At 34.1% G+C, this 17,978-nt stretch overlaps 2 protein-coding genes and 1 pseudogene across 2 annotated transcripts; 1 reads left to right on the forward strand and 2 right to left on the reverse strand.

The window, feature by feature from the left end:
* Nucleotides 1–7,252: 7,252 nt before the first annotated feature.
* On the reverse strand, nt 7,253–8,400 carry LOC145037863 (alpha/beta-Hydrolases superfamily protein). Its single transcript, XM_078986611.1, has one exon. It carries the CDS (start codon nt 8,299–8,301, stop codon nt 7,339–7,341), a length of 963 nt encoding a protein of 320 aa, XP_078842737.1. The 5' UTR covers nt 8,302–8,400; the 3' UTR covers nt 7,253–7,338.
* An 802-nt stretch (nt 8,401–9,202) lies between these two features.
* On the forward strand, nt 9,203–9,667 carry LOC145036405 (brassinosteroid-responsive RING protein 1 pseudogene; annotated as a pseudogene).
* Nucleotides 9,668–11,110: 1,443 nt separating this feature from the next.
* LOC145036406 (calcium-dependent lipid-binding protein-like) lies at nt 11,111–16,045 on the reverse strand. The gene is made up of 11 exons (XM_078984851.1): nt 15,941–16,045; nt 15,619–15,720; nt 15,108–15,158; nt 14,528–14,648; nt 14,331–14,452; nt 14,139–14,237; nt 13,286–13,366; nt 13,113–13,198; nt 12,646–12,871; nt 11,743–11,907; nt 11,111–11,260 (listed from the first exon to the last, which is right to left on the reverse strand). Exons 1-11 carry the CDS (start codon nt 16,043–16,045, stop codon nt 11,111–11,113), a joined length of 1,308 nt encoding a protein of 435 aa, XP_078840977.1.
* Between the last annotated feature and the right edge of the window lie 1,933 nt (nt 16,046–17,978).

Consider the following 17,978-nt stretch of genomic DNA (forward strand, 5'->3'; position numbering starts at 1 on the left):
AAACCTGTAATTTATCACTAGCACACGACTTAAGGTTTGCAACCTATCGTGTTGACATAATTCTTATTTCTCTACCTACTTCAAATAAGTTGAATTTGCATGTGAGTTATCAGAGTTCAACTTGGAAGCATTGGTGGGCCTTGTGCTACCAAGGTGACATGAAACTAAGATTGAACAAGTTTAATCCATGTAAGGCTGAATTTGTCACTAACCTTATCTTGTGATTATAGTTTTGACAAATTCACATGGATAGGAACTCATAGACTATAAAATCTAAGTGTCATAAGGTTTCACTCCGATTCATGAAAATGATGGTGAGGAAACGCTTTCACTAAGTAGATTTTACGTAGATATCAATTGTGTTATTTTCATTTTCAAAAGTTGTTAGTGGAGCATGTGTGGTTAACCAGCACACTAACATGGACTTGTGAGAAATGGCAAATACCTAAGCAATTGAGACTATGATTACGGCATCCCTTTTCATAGTTCTGAAAATTGTTTAGACACACATGTGAGCTATTTAAGAAAGGGTGTATGAATCTAAATTTCAGAAGTCCAGCAGATTTCTGGAAATATGTCAGAGCTAGTGGGAGTATAAGTGTTATGCTGATAATCATCATGTTAGTGGGAGCATGATTATTACATTTAGTGTTGCAAGTTAGCAATGTTAATTATAGAAAACAAAGTTTCAATTCGTGAAGTTGCAGGGGTTGAAAAGTCATTTTGCTATAATTAAGGGAGAGGAAATTATACTTCATTTCAATTCTAAAGCTTAGATTGAGATTTTAATCATCTTTAGTCAAGGACATATATATGAATTTTATGTTCGAATGGTTCGACTTAAGGAAATTCTATATATATTGCGTTCTCAAAATTCAATTATGACTACGACATCCCTCTTCATAGTTAAATTTTGAAAACATGGCAAATAAAAAATATTGTAGCAAAAGACTGGTCTAGTATCATGTCTTTATGTGAAACATCATGAATCGTGTCCCATATGCTTCGGATATAGGATCGATTTCATGTGCTATAATATTCATCTTTTCTAAATTTTCCAAATGCTTAAGGTATTGAGAAGGGAAAAGTCTAGAACTGGATATGACTAAAGTGATTAAGCAATTGTCGAGGACAAATCTGAGGTTCGCCAAAGATTGGTTGCTCAGGGAAAGTTGGAAGTATGATGTAAGTTATCGGAAAGGACCGTATTGACATGTTCTGAAAAGAAGTAACTCTTGTTCGGAAGTGATAGTCAAAATGGGACTATGGAAATGTCTCCATAGGTGGAAGTTATTCAATCTATGTAAGATTAGAAAACCTTAATGCAAGAAGGATGTTCAAAGCAATGTACTTTGAATATGCAACTTCCGTTCCATAGAAGTTGACCTTCTTTGGAATACTCTATAATGACTGGTGACAAGGTTTTGGTGACTTTGTGAATAATCATTACAAGAGGGACATTGCATAAAAGTTTAAAATCTAACAAATTTTTTGGAAAATGATAGGAATCGGGGATTCTCACATTTACAATAAGGATTTGGGATTGTGAAATGAGTATCATTGGAATCATGTTCAATTGATCTACATCACAAAGTAAAGATCCTAGACAAACATAGTGTGCATACTAGGAGTATGGCATAACTATTGTTTTGAAAAACAAAGTGTACATGCTAGGAGCATGGGACAACTGTTGTTTTATTCAAGTCTTAAGTTGATTATTTGAAACATATACAATGAATAATGTGTAATCAATATGGTGATAAATAAAATGTGGTTTTATTTATATTCAAAAGGGTTCTGAGACCATATTAGATTCGATTATTATTGTGTTTCACTTTGCATGTTTTGACTTCCAAAATAGCTAAGTTATTCTTTCGAATGACTAAGTTATTTAAACACTCCACAGTCGTTCATATGTTGGAAGTAGGTATGAATCAAGACTGTCATGAATCGGGTTTGTAGATGGCTAAATGGGTTTAGTCATAGCAATGGTTGCTACAACATTCATGAGTGCTCATAAGTTATGAGTATTGGAATAAACCCACGCTCACTTGTATCACTTTATGGAATTTATCTCGAGTGATCGTGAGACGGTAATATCATATAAATCTTCAAACCTAGAGATATGAGTTGTTACCTATGAGTTGGTTGTGCATTGATTGCACGTAAACGCATCAGTAACTTGATGTTATAAAACGTGCCTTTGTGTACAATTCAACAAGTAGTAGAACAAGTATATGAGTCGAAGTTTATCTGTTCCTTCTAGAAATAGAAGCGATATCTGGGCCCCTCGATGATTTTGTTGTGACCTATGTACTAGCCGGCCAGAACTAAATTGATGTGTTCGATTAAGTTCTTTGTCAAACAAATCGGAAATCGGGAAACAAACTGCTGGACAATAAGTACGACGTTGTTCCATGTATTTGTCCGGCTGATATCATGAGGACAGAGGATTATATGATCACTTATCTAAAATGGCGCTTCATAGTTCAACAGAGTCTTCATAGTTCAACGGAGTTTTCGAGAGCTACGATTTCTGGTTGGTTCCTGAAGTAACATACGCAAATATAGTTATTAGACTTATCCAAGTGGGAGTCTGTTGGATAAGGTGTCTAAGTCCATAACTTATTTGGTATATACTTGACCCGACCCGGCATGGTCCATTTGGGTTGCATCTCATCCAAACTATTTATGGATAATTTTATGAGAGTTATACACATATGTTTATTAATATATTATAAGTTATAATATATTAATATGAGATTATGTTATTTAATTAGTTTTAGTCTTAAATTACTTATGAATTAATTTAGAGATTAAAAGGAAGACTAATTAGATTATGGGCTATTGGTTTTATATAGTGTGGGCTAATGCTCTTTTGTTAATTGGATAGGCTTATATGGAATTCCATGGATGATCCATGGAGCTTTTAACCCATGGATCCTTGGAAAGGAAAGGTCATGGGTTATTAGGGTTTCACCCTAACCATGCACACTATATAAGCATGCTTATGGAGCATGAAATGGTGCCTAAGTGTAACTAGTGAACTAGTGTGTGTGAGCTTGTGTGTGGCCGAAATATACAAGTGTATATACTCTCTCAAAGTTTTCCAAGAGTTTGTGGTGTTTTGTGATTCCATTTGAGGCATTCACACTATTGGTGCTTGGCCCTCAAACTCCTCAAGAACCAAACTCATCAAAAAGGTATGTAATCTCTTCTAACTCTTTATGTTGAAATGTTCCCCATGCCATGTTAGATAGGTTATAAACCTTGGAAAATTATTATTTTGCATGTATTTAGACAAACATAGATTCAAGGTTTATTAGGGTTGCATGCACACTTAGGAAGTGTTAGATTGCTCAAAACCCAACATAAGTCACCATCTTGCCCTTTCAGACTATAGGCCTCCTGGATGAGTAAAGAAAAGACTTTTCAAATCAAATCTCTAGTGAATGAACATAATTGTTGTAGGGTGTTTAAGTTTGGGTCAATTGTAAGTTATAGATGGATAGGGATACATTTTATGAGTCAAATTATAGAGAACCCAAAAATTAGTACAAGGAAGATGAAATTTAAAGTGTCAACAACATTCAACATAAATGTGAGTGTGGGGCAATGCAGAAATGCAAAGAAATTTGCATTACAAGAGATTGAAGGAAGTCTAATTGAACATTATGGGAGATTGTGGTCATATGGTGAGGAAATTATCAGGTCAAATCCTGGGTCTACTGTGAGATTGGATGTAGACATCATGCCAGATTCCACAACTTTGTTTTCCAAGTTTTATGTGTGTTTCAAAGCTGTAAGGGATGGTTGGTTAGAAGGGTGCAGGCCTGTAATTAGGCTTGATGGTTGCTTTTTAAAGGGTATAGTTAGAGGAGAAGTTCTTTCAGCTGTTGGGAGAGATGCAAACAACCACATCTACCCTTTAACATGGGTTGTGGTATGTGTTGAGAATAAAGAAACATGGAAGTGGTTCATAGATTTGCTTATGGATGACATTAATGGTGGTCTTGGTGCAGGCATTACCCTTCTTTCTGATGGACACAAGGTTAGTACTAGGTCATTTTTATGCTTCATTTTTATGCTTTTTCACTCATAATGATGTTGTGATTTGTAGGGGTTATTACAAGCAGTTAAGGAAAGATGTCCAGAAGCTGGACATAGGCAATGTGCTAGACACATTGTGGCCAATTTTAATAAAAGGTTTACTGGTCAAGCATACTTAAAGTTATTTTGGAGGGTTGTAAGGGCTAGTACTGTGGAGAAGTTTAGAGGTGTAATGGAGTAGATCAAATCAATTGATACTCATGCTTATGATTACCTTATAGACAGAGATCCTACTACCTGGTCTAAGGCATTCTTTCAAGAAGGAAGAGATTGTGATGCTGTGGAGAATGGGGTCAGTGAGAGTTTCAATTCTGCTATTAGGCATGCTAGAAGGAGACCTATAATCACTATGCTGGAGGAGATTATGTTATTTGTGATGGAAAGGATATACACTCAGAGAGTTGAAGGAATGGAATGGGATTTGCTTATATGCCCAACTATTAGGAAGCATATAGAAGAGCTGAAGGTTAAACAGAGGTAAGTTTTTTACTTTAATATGCTTATGTTAATTATGCGGATGTGTTATTGATTTATATTTTTTGCTTTAAACAGATTGTGGGGAGTTACTCCTTGTGGTTATCAAAAGTATGAGGTTAGATTCACTGATGTTGCATATGGAGTGGATCTAATTGCAAAGAAGTGTGCCTATAGAATATGGCAACTTACAGGGATACCATGCTTACATGGAGTGGCAGTAATCTCTTACTTAAATCATGATGCAGAGACATATGTGACCCAAACATACACTACTGAGGCTTACCTAGAATGCTACAAATATAGTATTAATCCTCTCAATAGTAGTGATATGTGGCTAGATGTTCCATACCATAAGCCTTTGCCTCCCAAAAGAAGAAGATTACCTGGTAGGCCATCAGTGAAAAGGAAGAGGGATGCAATTGAACGAGAGTTAACTAGACCAAGTAGACAAACTGTCTCAAGAAGGGGAAGCATGATAAAGTGTGGTATTTGTAAGGAACCAGGTCACAACAAGAAAAAGTGTCCATCTAACCAGCAAAGCAATACATCAGGTGAATATTTTTAAAAACATTACATCATTTGAACAAATAATTGACATTTTAATTGTTGTTTGCAGTACCATGTTCATCCAGGGGCAGTGGAGCAGACCCAAGTTTATCCAGGGGCAATGAAGGACCACCACCTACAACCCAACCACCTCCTCCACCACCTCCTGCAGCCCAACCACCACCACCACCTGCAGCCCAACCACCACCACCACCACCACCTGTAGCCCAACAACCTCCTCCACCACCACCTGTAGTCCAACAACCTCCTCCACCACCACCACCTGCAACCCAACAACCTCCTCCACCACCACCTGCAGTCCCCATACCAAGAAGAAGGGTCCCAGTTAGTAGAAGTGGAAGGAGGAAATATTCTGAACGGATCATCAAACAAGCATTAAGGAGGCAGATACCTGGGGTTGGGAGCAATGCAGATAACCCTTCAGTTATTGATTAATTTAGTGGGTGTGTAGTGGGTGGGTAGGAATATCTTTTGTAAGGCAGTTGTGATGTAAAGACAAAGTAGTAGTCTTTTTATTATGCTTTTATATGGTACTATCAAGTAGGTGTATGGGTACATGGTGACCCTTCTTTTGTCTATGCAGGAATCTTTTGTGGTTACCTAGAAACTACTTTTGTGTATGCAGACAAAAACTTATTTAATTTCGAATATTAATGGAGTATTTCAATGAATCCAACCACCACATTCACTTATTTTTTTATTATATGTATTCATTATTAAATCATATATGTATGATTCCATTCCAGTCAAAACTAATTCTTTATATGTATGCTACTTTGTGATTCTATTCCAGTCAAAATCATATATGTATTCATTGTTATATGTATGCTTCTTTATGATTCCATTCCAGTCAAAAATACTTCTTTGTGATTCCATTCCAGTCAAAGTTACTTCATTCCATTCCAACAAGAAGTTGAGATAATGGCTCCATTCTTTGTGATTCCATTCCAATGAAAGTTAATATGTATGCAGATAATATGTATGCTTCTTTATAATTACATTCCAGTCAAAATTACTTCTTTGTGATTCCATTCCAGTCAAAGTTACTTCATTCCATTCCAACAAGAAGTTGATATACTGGCTCCATTCTTTGTGATTCCATTCCAATGAAAGTTAATATGTATGCAGTTAATATGTATGCTTCTTTATAATTATATTCCAGTCAAAATTACTTCTTTCTGATTCCATTACAATCAATGTTACTTCATTCCATTCCAACAAGAAGTTAAGATAACAACTCTATTCTATTCAAAAAACATCTTTCAATACATCATTTGACTTCATTTCATCATATACACGATGATCAAAAAAAGAAATCCAATGGTAAACTTATATATTTTCTCCTTCATTGCAATGGCATAAGAGTACTTTTCCTTCTTCATTTGTTCCATGTCTTCCTTCACCTTCTCTACTTCGGTCTTCAATGCTACTAATTCAGCTTTCATTCCCTCCACCACTTCCATTAAAGGCATCTGTACAGGTTCTACATCCAACCATTTCCAATATTTGCATTTACCCTTCCACAATAAAATTTCAAAGTGAGATTTCAAATCTGGAATAAATGAATCAGAAAAGAGGGAAAATTTAAGTGAAATTACTTACCTCATTGCACACCATGAAATGCCTCCTTGGATTCTTTGGTGTTGTTGATGTTAGAATACGTGCAGGGAACCCACAATCACAAGTTTTTGGATCATTCACTGTGGATTTCTTGCTTGATCGATTGAGGGAGGATGAGAAGCTGTAGGAGGAAGCCATCGGGTATTAGGGCAACGAGGTATTAGGGCACAATAAAGGAACAACAAACGCCCCTCCTTTAATAACAAGAACCTACATGCCACGTAGATCAAACTGACACGTAGGATCAATAAATCCATTGAAACCAGCTAAACCCGGTCATAAGGGGAAAATTAGCACAATTCAACAAGTTTAAGGGTTAATAGAGCACGAAAAAAAATTAAGTGATCAAATGTGATTAAATTCAAAAGTATGTTACCTTCTCAAATCATAATCCATTTTTTTAATTAGTTTGCAAGGCTCTCAATTCAACCCATCTATTTTGATTGTATTAAAAACATAAAATTTGATATTAACCCTTTTAAGTCAGTACAATCATTACATCTTCACAAAAGTTACGAAATGTTACATTTTCTTCAAATAAAAGTTTAATAAAGAAAAAAAAAATCATATGATGAACTCTTTAACAAAATTAAGAATTGCAGAAGCTCTTCTTGGATCAATCATTTCAATCCCATGAAACCCCACATCATCAAATCTGGCTTCAACCATAACCCCTTGCATCACCATCAATTGCACAAGATCTTGTTGCCTATCAATCAATGGATCCCCTCCAAACCCTATAACCAAACACCTCCCTAATCTCTTCATCTTTTGCTTCACTTGTTCATCCCCTAACGGATTACAAAATCGATGATCTCGATCCGTACCCTTCGGTAAAGCAAGTTCCCACAAAAGATCGATCACCGGCAACGGAAAGAACATATCCGCCGCCATTTTTAGCTCCGATTTCGTTCGTTTTTTGCCTCCGAAAAAGGGCTGGTTCAGTATGATTCCCCCGATTGTCAATGGCGATAGATCCTGATCCAGAACTCGTAATGCTGTGTTCAAAACAATGTTGGCGCCGCATGAGGTTCCGTAGAGGAAAACCCTAGAGAAATCGGCGTATTGTGTGATCCATGGTTCGCCGTTTGGATCCGTGGCTTGTTTTTTCACCCAATTTAAAGCGTCCATCGCATCCTCGTATTGCCCTGGGAGTCTGGTCTCCGGAGCTAGCCGGAAGTTGACTGAAACTGCGATGGCCGGAATCTCCTCCGAGAGTTTGTTCATGGCGTCGTGGTTCATCATGTCGTTTACATTGAAAAGAATCCAACCTCCGGCGTGGAAGTAGATAACCAATGGGAGGCGTGCGATTTTGCTGTCGTTGGAGGGTATTTTCGCCGGCCGGAAAATTCGTATCCATGTGTTTTTGGTGGCGTCGAGCGTTACATCCTTGCTGACCACCGTTTGACCAGGGAGGAGCTCACCGTCGCCGGTGGCAGGCTTTTGTGGGAATTGAACAAGGCGAGTAATTGTACCATCTTCATTATTAAGAATCTTGAGGTGTTCATATGGATCGAATTTTGACATTTTTTTTTTTGGTAATTAGAATAAGAACAAATTTTGGTGTTTTAAAATTTGTATTTTTGTTTTTGTGGTAAATATTGTTTGCAAAAATTGATTCAAGAAAGTGTGTGTGTATTTGTTTGATCTAATTTTGTGAAGGGCTATGCTGAATTGTTGGCATATGGTGAGTTTGACACCATATACATTTTAGTATATTTTGTTATAGGTTTTACTTTGTCTTTAGAAGATGAAAATAAATGTTGTGGGGGTATTTTGATATGTATTATCTTGAATCCCTATTTGAATTTTAAATATTCAAAATTTATATTTTTATATCCCTAATGGAAACCATATAGACTCAATATCAATGACCAAAAAATAAATTAAAAACAAACGACTATAATTTTATGATATCAACTCATCTCTCATATGTATGCAAGTTGATCAATATTTTTATAAATTATATACACATATTCTTTTTATTATCATTATAGAAAACAAAAAATTAATTGTTTTTATTCATTTATGTAGTTGAACTTCTTTGCATTTGTATATACGTTTTTTAAAGTATATTTTTGATACGTTTAGACCATGTGTGGAGTATCATGGATCAATAAAATAGTTGCCCACGATTATTTTGGTTGGCCACGTGTGAAAGGCTATATGCTCTTTTAATATAATTTAATTATTCGTTACTTTGGCCCATGCTATCACTATATATGTTTAAAGTTAAAGTTTATATATGTTTAAAGTTAAAGTGCGCTTGTTTCTAAATTATTATTCGTTTAATAATGATCCCCCCTCACCCCCTCACACACATTAATATATAGGGATCCATAATGCTTTGAAGTTTGAAGGGAACCTATAATCAGATCCAACCTCTTTTTTCTCCACACCCTAATAACACACACATACAAGGACATCAATGGGCATGTATATGGGTTTCAAAGAAACGGGATTTTCCAAGTATATTCTATACGCATGTTTTGTTTTATGTTCAATTCAAAACATGGTTCTGTTTCTTTTTCGTATCTTCAATTTGGTTCAACCCCAACATCATCATGATCATCAAAAACTATCTAGAAGCAGTCCTGTTTCAGCTATGGTGACACGTGAATTCCTTGTGGTCAGAAACTTCAAGGACATTAATGAGAGGAAAGATTTGCAAGAAAGTTGTGCAGTTTGCTTGAATGAGTTTGAGGGTGATGACAAGATTAGATGCTTGATAAATTGTACGCATACTTTCCATCAAGGTTGTTTGGATCGTTGGATGGATCTTGTTCAAGGTACTTGTCCGATTTGCAGAACTCCAATTTTGCCATATGCATGTCAAGATGAATACAATAAACGACTTAATGTTGTCAATAATCTCCACATGAAGTCCTACTAGTTTAGAGTTTTTAGCTTTGTTTAATATCATTGTTCTTTTGAACGAATGGATTTTTCATTTTTCCATCTAGTTAATGTTTGTTCAAATCGATGAAAGAGCAATTCACATATGTAACACTTGTGTTTGTGACTGTGAGTTTAAACCAAACTCGAGCGGGTTGACCGGAGTCCAACTCCAACCAAAGTCTTGCAAGGATTAAGGACAAACTTGACAATTTAAAACTAAAAAGGAGGTTACTTTTTCTTTAGCAAGTGGCCAATTTTGTGGAGCTTTTTCATTTGCTCTTTCATGCGTATTATTGGGGAGTGGGATGAGGAGTGGGTCACCCTCTACATTCAAATAGATTGATTTGCCTTCGTCTGTTTCCAACCTTTCCAAAAAGTAGATATAGCAGTAGCAGTAGTCCCCTTTTGTTTCTTTATTTCGATGCACTATACAGTTTCATGTTGTTTAATTGAAGGAAAATTTTGGATTCAACTTTTCCACTCTCCCTTCTCAGTTCTCTTTGTTTCATTAGACCATTCTTGCAGCCCCAAGCAATTTTCTGGTGACACCTTTCAGCTTCAAACTGCATATATTTTGGTCATATTTTGATCCAACAAGTGATATCAAAGGCTCGTTGTACATGTATTCCAAAGCCAACAATGCCGAGTTCGATTTTCTCTAGCTAAAATGGAGCTCAAAGAGTTGGTGAAAAAGGTAGTGTCACCTTACATTACACGAATCATTGTAGGCTTTGAAAATGAGAAATGATTCGAATAAACAGTTTTTTTGCTATACCCAACAGAGCATGCTTTAGATGGGTTGTACAATATGCAAAAAGACCATGCCATTATTGTGGCAAAAAAAATGTTGTGTATGAATCAACACGCTTTGGAAATATGGGTAAACATGCAAGCACAAGGAGTGTGTGGAGTGGTGCAAAATCGAGAAGTCAAGGATCGTTTGGATCACATGCACTAGTACAAAAATCGACATAGACCACACAAAAAAGTGTGACATACAAAAAAGTGTGACCATATGCCTTTTGCCACATGTTATTTTATAAGTTCAAGTGTGACCAAAGGTCCTGTCATTTTAGGTATCGTATGACCACATTGACATGTTGAAAGACAACAGAAGCCACAAGGTGCATTGAGTTATAGATAATGTACGTAAGGTACCTATATTTACCTTAAATCATTAAAATGAATGTCATACAAATGAGATAAATCATTTGTATACATAATATCATTGGTAAAGCGACAATAATAAACAAGACAAAAAAAAATTTCATTTATGAAAAGGTGCATCTCAAAGAAGTGAGAAATCATAATCTCCTATGCAACAAAATTTACATGTAGTCGATCTACAAACATAATAGTTACAAAAAAAATATCAATGAATTTTTAGGACTCTTTTCAAAAAGACTTAAGATTCCTACACTTGAATATTGTCTCAAGCTCATTTATCCACGTGTGTGGGATCATCAATGGCATCCATGGTGCTATTAATGGCACCTTCGTTTCTCATTTTCTCTTTCTCTTCAAGTGCCCTCTTCTCTTCTGCTAATGCTGCATCTTGTTCTTCTTTAGTGAATTGATGATACCTTGCCTACATATTCAAACATTTTCAAGAAAGAGCAACATACCTTATTAATTTGTTTATTATAGCATTAACCTTTGAAAAATCTATCCAATTATACTGATATCATTTTCATCCTCATCCTCATCATCCAATAGTTACTCGATCATAAAAACAGTTATCTTAAGCAATAAGGTTAAATGAAGGGAATAGCAATGCACTATCATTAATTAGTTTATTATAATGTAACATTAGCCTTTCATTTTTTTCCTATTCTAGTGTTAAGGTTTAAAAAATCGATCCAATTATAACAATGTCATCTGAATTCAAAGGAAAGTGCATTGCTATAATTGGGTAGATTTTTCAAAGTATAATGTCCTATTAAAAAATATGCTAAATTTGGTAGATTTTTCAATGTTAAATGCCTTAACAAGAAAATAAAACTAAGAGTACGTTGCTATTTCTTTCATTTAGCTCTAAAAATAAAGGAAACAATCAATATGTTTTTTTACCTTGATTGTAATAGTTCCTCTATCCTTCTTATCTTTTATCTTCATCATATCAAGGGAAGGTTGTAGTCTTAATTCAAGTTCCTTCTCAATTTCAGGTTGAAGATCAATCAACTGTAATTTTGCTATGCCCAACCGTTGGTCAGCTCCAATATCTTCATCAAAAACCTATTTTGAATTTACACATTATGTATTTTAAATACAATAAAAAGGCCTTTGTAATTGTATTATCTTAACCATTTAATCAATTAAGCCACTAGACTAATTTCGGTAGTAATTAAACCATTATACTCTTTTGACGGTTTAAAGAAAATAACCATTTTCCAAAAACAACAAAATACTGAAAAACACATCGCACTTTCACTACTTCATTCATTTAGCCACTAAATTATTAATCTTTAATGATTATATTCTTAGTAGTTCAATGGAAAAATCAACAAAATTGTGAAAGTACATTGTGCTTTTCAACGTTCATAACATGGTAATGGGGAAAAATGTTTTTAAGGGTTAATGACAAAAATAACCACCCATTTTGAAACAATCTTTTTTCTACTTTTTTCTTGCGAAGAGTGATTTCATTTTGTAAACAAAAAAAAAGAGCTTCACAAAAAATTTAAGATTTTTATGTAGTGGGGTCCCTTCATAGAGTCATTTTGCAATAAAAGAAATTATGCGTAAGTCCATGGTTATACACCTCTTGTTTGGGTCAATTTTGTGATTAACCTTTGTTTTTAAAGCATCAAAAATATTATAATGGTTTATTCACTATAGAAAATGGTTAAGTAGCTAAACCGATAAAGTGGTGAAAGTGCAAGTGCTCTTCTGTATGTTTGTGCTTTCTAAAAGAGGAAGTTGTTACATTTATATTAGACAAGAAAACAAACAAGGGGAAAGTACGAATTTGACCTCAACAATAGCAAATTGGGTCTCTCTATCTTCCACAGTGAGATGAAATGTTTGATTCCAAACAGGATTCAAGTTGTTCTCAATGACTTTGGTTTTGAATTTTTCAAGTGGCCGAATAAATGCAACTACATACGGATCAGATTTTCCCATCATTTCCATATTTTTTAAATTATGTGCCTTCACAACTGTTAACATGAGCTTTCCTTGTGGTTTAAGCTCCAAATCACTGCATAATTATTAACAAAACATCATTAACTTTTATTCTTAAAAGAAAACAAAGTATTAGTGGTTAAAGCATAAAACCGCCCAAAATATTTTTGTAATTGTGTAGAATTGCCATTTTTTTAGACTCTTAGATATATATATTTTTTTTTGCGATTTCGGTGAAAAGTCAAGTAAAGTCATTGAACTTTTTCCTAAAAATGAGTGATATTATGTAAATATAATATTTTAAGAATGAAGTTTACCTTGTATCTACAGGTATACCACCAAGGGGAACAACAATTCTATGTGGCCATTGAAGCATATCGGTAATAATTGAAGTTACTGTATCCTACATAAATCAAGATATAAGTATTAGAATTTTTTATAATGCCTAAATGATTCAGAAAATAGCAATCCAATTATATAAAAAACTTACTTCAATCATGTCCGAAAGTCCAGGAATGGCTGTTAAACTTCCACCAACAGCCTTCAATGTATAATCGAATCTTGGCTTTGGCTGATACCAAAAAAAGATCAGGTTAAAATTTCATTTATTTGTTTATTATAACATCCTATTTTCATTTCTTCCTAATATAATATTGTACTTTGAAAAATCTATACATTTATGGCAATGGCATCCGAATACAAATCACTGCTATAATAGGTAGATTTTTCAAAGTACACTCTCCAACTAAAAGAAGTTTTAAAATACATTGCTATCATTGGGTAGATTTTTGAAGTACAATGGATAAAGAAAAAAAATCTCAAAGTACAATACTCTAATACACTGAAGTGGAAGTATGATGCTAGAATAAACAAATAAATAAAAGTGTGATGCGCTTTTTGCATTCTCCCGAAAAAGATTTATTTACTTTTTCCATTGTATTTGGATTTCCTTGCAAATAAACAAGTGTTCTCATGAAAATCCAAAAAAAAAAAAACATAAATAAACACTACACTTTTTACAAGTATTAGCAATTTAGAGAAAGAGTGAGATGTACGATCATTAATCTACAATCGTACTTGAGTGTTTAACCATTCAAACCATTATAATCATTTTTCTATTACAAAAAAAATCATTATTATTCTAAAATGAAAAAGAACACTAGTTTTTTAAGAATGAGCGTTTTTTAACAAAAGAATCAAGTGTTTTTTCGGCATTTATGTTTCAGAAATTAGCTAAAGTTGTTCATTGTTTCAAATTAAACTTTCCTTTTTCAAATTTCCACATCATGACTATGATTAATAGAATTTATTTACAAGGTGTCATATAATAATTTGAGAGATACCTCAGAAAGTAAAGCCACAACAACAGCAGAGATGCAAGGAATTTCCTCAGAGAGTTGGAAAATAACACGAATAATTGTAAACACTTGAAGATCCTTCAACTATAAGGAATAGAAGAACAAAAACAAGATGACAATTAATTAAGTATATAGTTCAATAACATCATTGTAATCATTGGTTCAAAATTAGGTTACCTGAATAGGTAATGAAGCAACACCTGCAGCTTCGACTCCTAAAACAATATTTGGATCACCACCCCATCGAAAATCCATGTCCATTGATATTTGACCTTTCTTAGGGCTTTGAATACGGATTCCTACACATATGGTTTTTGAAGGAATGAAATATTTTAAAGAAGTTGTGAGTGTTGGAATTTTCCTATAAATTATACCTTCAATTTTTGGTGCCACACTTCCAAGAGAAAGTTTGCTGAACTTCAAAGATGAAATTCCCGATGGACGATACTCTTCCAATATGGGTTCAACAGATTCTTTAATTATTATAGTAGCAGCCTATAAAATGTAACATTTAATACATAAATATAATAATCAATCAAGAAAATTAGGAACAAAAGATGCAATATTTTACATGTAGTTACCAGTTGAAACATGGTTGTATAATACATGTAGCATAAATTGTTAAAGAAAAAAGTGAAAAACTATTCCATAAATTGGTAAAAGAAATGAAACTTCGTTGCATAAATTAGTAAAAGAAGCGAAACATTGTTGCATAAATTGGTAAAAAGCAAGTGAAATGTATTTGCGTAAATAAGCATTTAACCGATACAATCATCATGAGGTAACTAGTTCTTGGTTATGATGCTACATATTTTAGTAATAGATTGAAAATGATTGCATATTTAATCTAAAAAAAAGCCACATTTTACAAAAAATGAAAAAAAAAGTGAAACATTATTGCATACATGTACATTTAACCCTATCGAAAATACTTAGAAAAGGTGAAGACATTACTTCGGCAACATACGGCCACAATTTGCTCAGTTGTTTGTTAAGCCATTTCACCTGAAATATTAGTCAGGAAGGTGAGAGGCTAAAAATAAAAAAATTATCACCACAAAGTTTCAATAGAATATAGTAATGTTTACTATGGGCAAATGGGTATTATGTGTAATTCAAAATATTTCCAAGAAAAATAAAATAAAATCTTCCTTTGGGAAATCCATAAAAGCACTACATTTTGACCATTTTTGTGGTCGATCTACTGTACTTCAGTTTCGTTAAAGAAACCCACCAAAGTATAACCTTTTTTGTATAGCGTGTCAAAGTGATCACAATAAAATTTTTGTGAAAACTTAGTGGCTTTAGTGGAATATTTAGTGTCAAAATGTTCACTAGAGCCAGTAAACTTTAACAAAATTTTCTACCACGACCACTTTAATGGTTAAAATACAAAAATTACCAAAAAATATAAAGACTTTATGTAATTTTTTCTAAAATATATAATAATAAATTTAACTCTAACCTGCTCATAAACAGGAAACGATATCCATTCAGGAAAATTATCACCACAAAGTTTTTTTAAATCTTCTCTATCAAGAGACCCCAGAAGCTTTATGTCACCTGCCTGATGATAAAAGTGAAGCATCTCAATAAAGCTCAAACTATTTTGTATAAACCCTATCATCACTAAAATTAATATGATATCAAAGTCAGAGATGAATACTTAATACGAATCCCTAATGAACTATTATTACAATTTACAAAAACTCAATATAAAAAACAATCAAATTATTCATAATATCAACTAATCATAACAAAAATTTGATGATCAGGTGACTAATTACTTTTGCAGTACGATTTTTGCTTCTTTGTCTCATCATATGACGCCAACCCACCATAATCCCAATTCCAAATAAAGCCCCAAGAAACATCCCAGACATGAAACCCATTTTTGATCGAAATCAAATCACCTGTAAACACAAATCAATTGGAAATCAAAATTTCGACTCAATGATCACAATGAGAAAGATAGATCGATACCCACTATGTGTATCCAATGTGTGTATGTTTTTGTCTCTCGAAATTCCAATAGGTTTTGTTGGTTCATGGCATTCTCTCTTAATAAGTATCCATGTTTTTGCGGATGAAGGATCAAAGGTAGCGTGATGATGAAAATATGATGACAAGTGATTGCAAAAAGGAGCTGTAGATGTTCATCTAGGTTCACATCGAAGTTTTGATTGCATGTAAATTTGTTGATGATTTGTGATTCCGTGAATAATATGTTGGACAAAAAAGTGCTTTTACGAAAGAAAAAATTGCAAAAACGGTCCCTGTGGTTGGCAAATTTATGTACTTTTGGTCCAAAATGAAATATTAATGCACCATTGGTCCAATTTTAAATACCTTGTGCGATTTTGGTCCCTATGATTGATATTTTGTGTGGTTTTGATCCACACCCAACTTAAAAAGACGGATATGCCCTTATATTTCTTTTATTAATTTCTTATTATTAAAATAAAAAGAAAAAACACCTACCCCACCCCTCCTACTCACATTTACCCTTACTCACTTATATTCTCTCTCTCTCTCTCTCTCTCTCTCTCTCTCTATATATATATATATATATATATATATCACACACACACAAACAACACTATCACTAGTCACCCTACCACCTACCAAACCACCATATGTTGGATATGCACCTGCTGGACAACCATCTTTTCATTTCCAGATCTGCAAAACGGATCCGATGTCATCATAACAACCATCTTCCACTATCGGCATTCATCATTGTTACCTCCCTTCACCGTCACCGAGTCCGACACTGTCACCCCTTACCATCCATACCCTCACCGATGACCATTATACCATCAGATCCGATGGAAAACCATAGTCCCACCATTAGAAAACCCTAACTTCGTTTATGCACATATTCGTTCCTCTTCCGTCACCAGCGTTCGTCGCTTTCCATTTCATTGGTGGCGGTGGACAGTGGTCGGAGAAAGCACAAATCTCTTCGGAGAGGGTACAGTAGGAGTTGAGTGATCAAAAGGGAAAAGGCCACAAAACCACCAGATTCGAATTTTTGGTTTTAGTATACTGGTTCTCTCTCGTCGTCTATGTTTTCTGACGACTTCAACATCCAATTTCTTTTGTTTCACATGAGTGCCGACATAGGAGGATAACAAATTATCGGTTAGTGCTTACCGGAGCTGCAACTTCTCGAAAAACAAGACTTGCCGCCGTCATCTATAGCCTTCTGTATAGAGATGAGGAAAAAAAGATGGATCCACCACTAGTGGAATCTTGTTAATTAATGTGTGTTAGATTCTGATGAATTCTTTCAACACCGGTGGTGGTGGTGTTGACTGGTTTTGGTGGGTGTCGTGTTTGGGGAGAAGAAGCAAATGAATTAACTGATAAAGAAAGAGAGAGATAGGAGGAGAAGAAGGGTGGTGGGCTATATTCTTATTTTTAATAGCTTAAAACCATTAAAATATATTTAAAAATAAAAAAACAAATATAAAGGGTATACTGTCTTTTTATGTTGATAGGGACAAAAAACAATAGAAAAATAAAAATTTTGACTAGTGATGCATAGGGATTTCGTTTTGGACCAAAAATACATAAATTTACCAACCACATGGGCCGTTTTTGCAATTTTGTCTTTATGAAACTTTTGTCTTAATATCAAAATACAATGCAAAATAGAAAAGAGAAACAAAGTTTCCTCAGATAGTTAAATTTCCGGATTAATTTTTTTATATTTAAAAAGACCTTTTATTTTTAAAAAATTTTAGTTTTTTATTTGATTACTTAAAGTTTTTAACGGAAAAATGACTTGTAAGAGTAAGGATGTTTCAAAAACGTTTAAAA

Source organism: Lactuca saligna, chromosome 3 (assembly GCF_052625555.1).
Source record: "Lactuca saligna cultivar CGN05327 chromosome 3, ASM5262555v1, whole genome shotgun sequence".
Lineage (NCBI taxonomy): Eukaryota > Viridiplantae > Streptophyta > Magnoliopsida > Asterales > Asteraceae > Lactuca > Lactuca saligna.

Coding starts and splice junctions, on each gene's coding strand:
- LOC145037863 (XM_078986611.1), bottom strand. CDS start 8,301: ATGTCAAAATTCGATCCATATGAACACCTCAAGATTCTTAATAATGAA.
- LOC145036406 (XM_078984851.1), bottom strand. CDS start 16,045: ATGGGTTTCATGTCTGGGATGTTTCTTGGGGCTTTATTTGGAATTGGG. Junction 14,453..14,527: donor TGTGGCACCAAAAATTGAAG/GTATAATTTATA, acceptor CCATATGTGTAG/GAATCCGTATTCAAAGCCCT. Junction 11,908..12,645: donor CCCAATTTGCTATTGTTGAG/GTCAAATTCGTA, acceptor AATTCAAAATAG/GTTTTTGATGAAGATATTGG.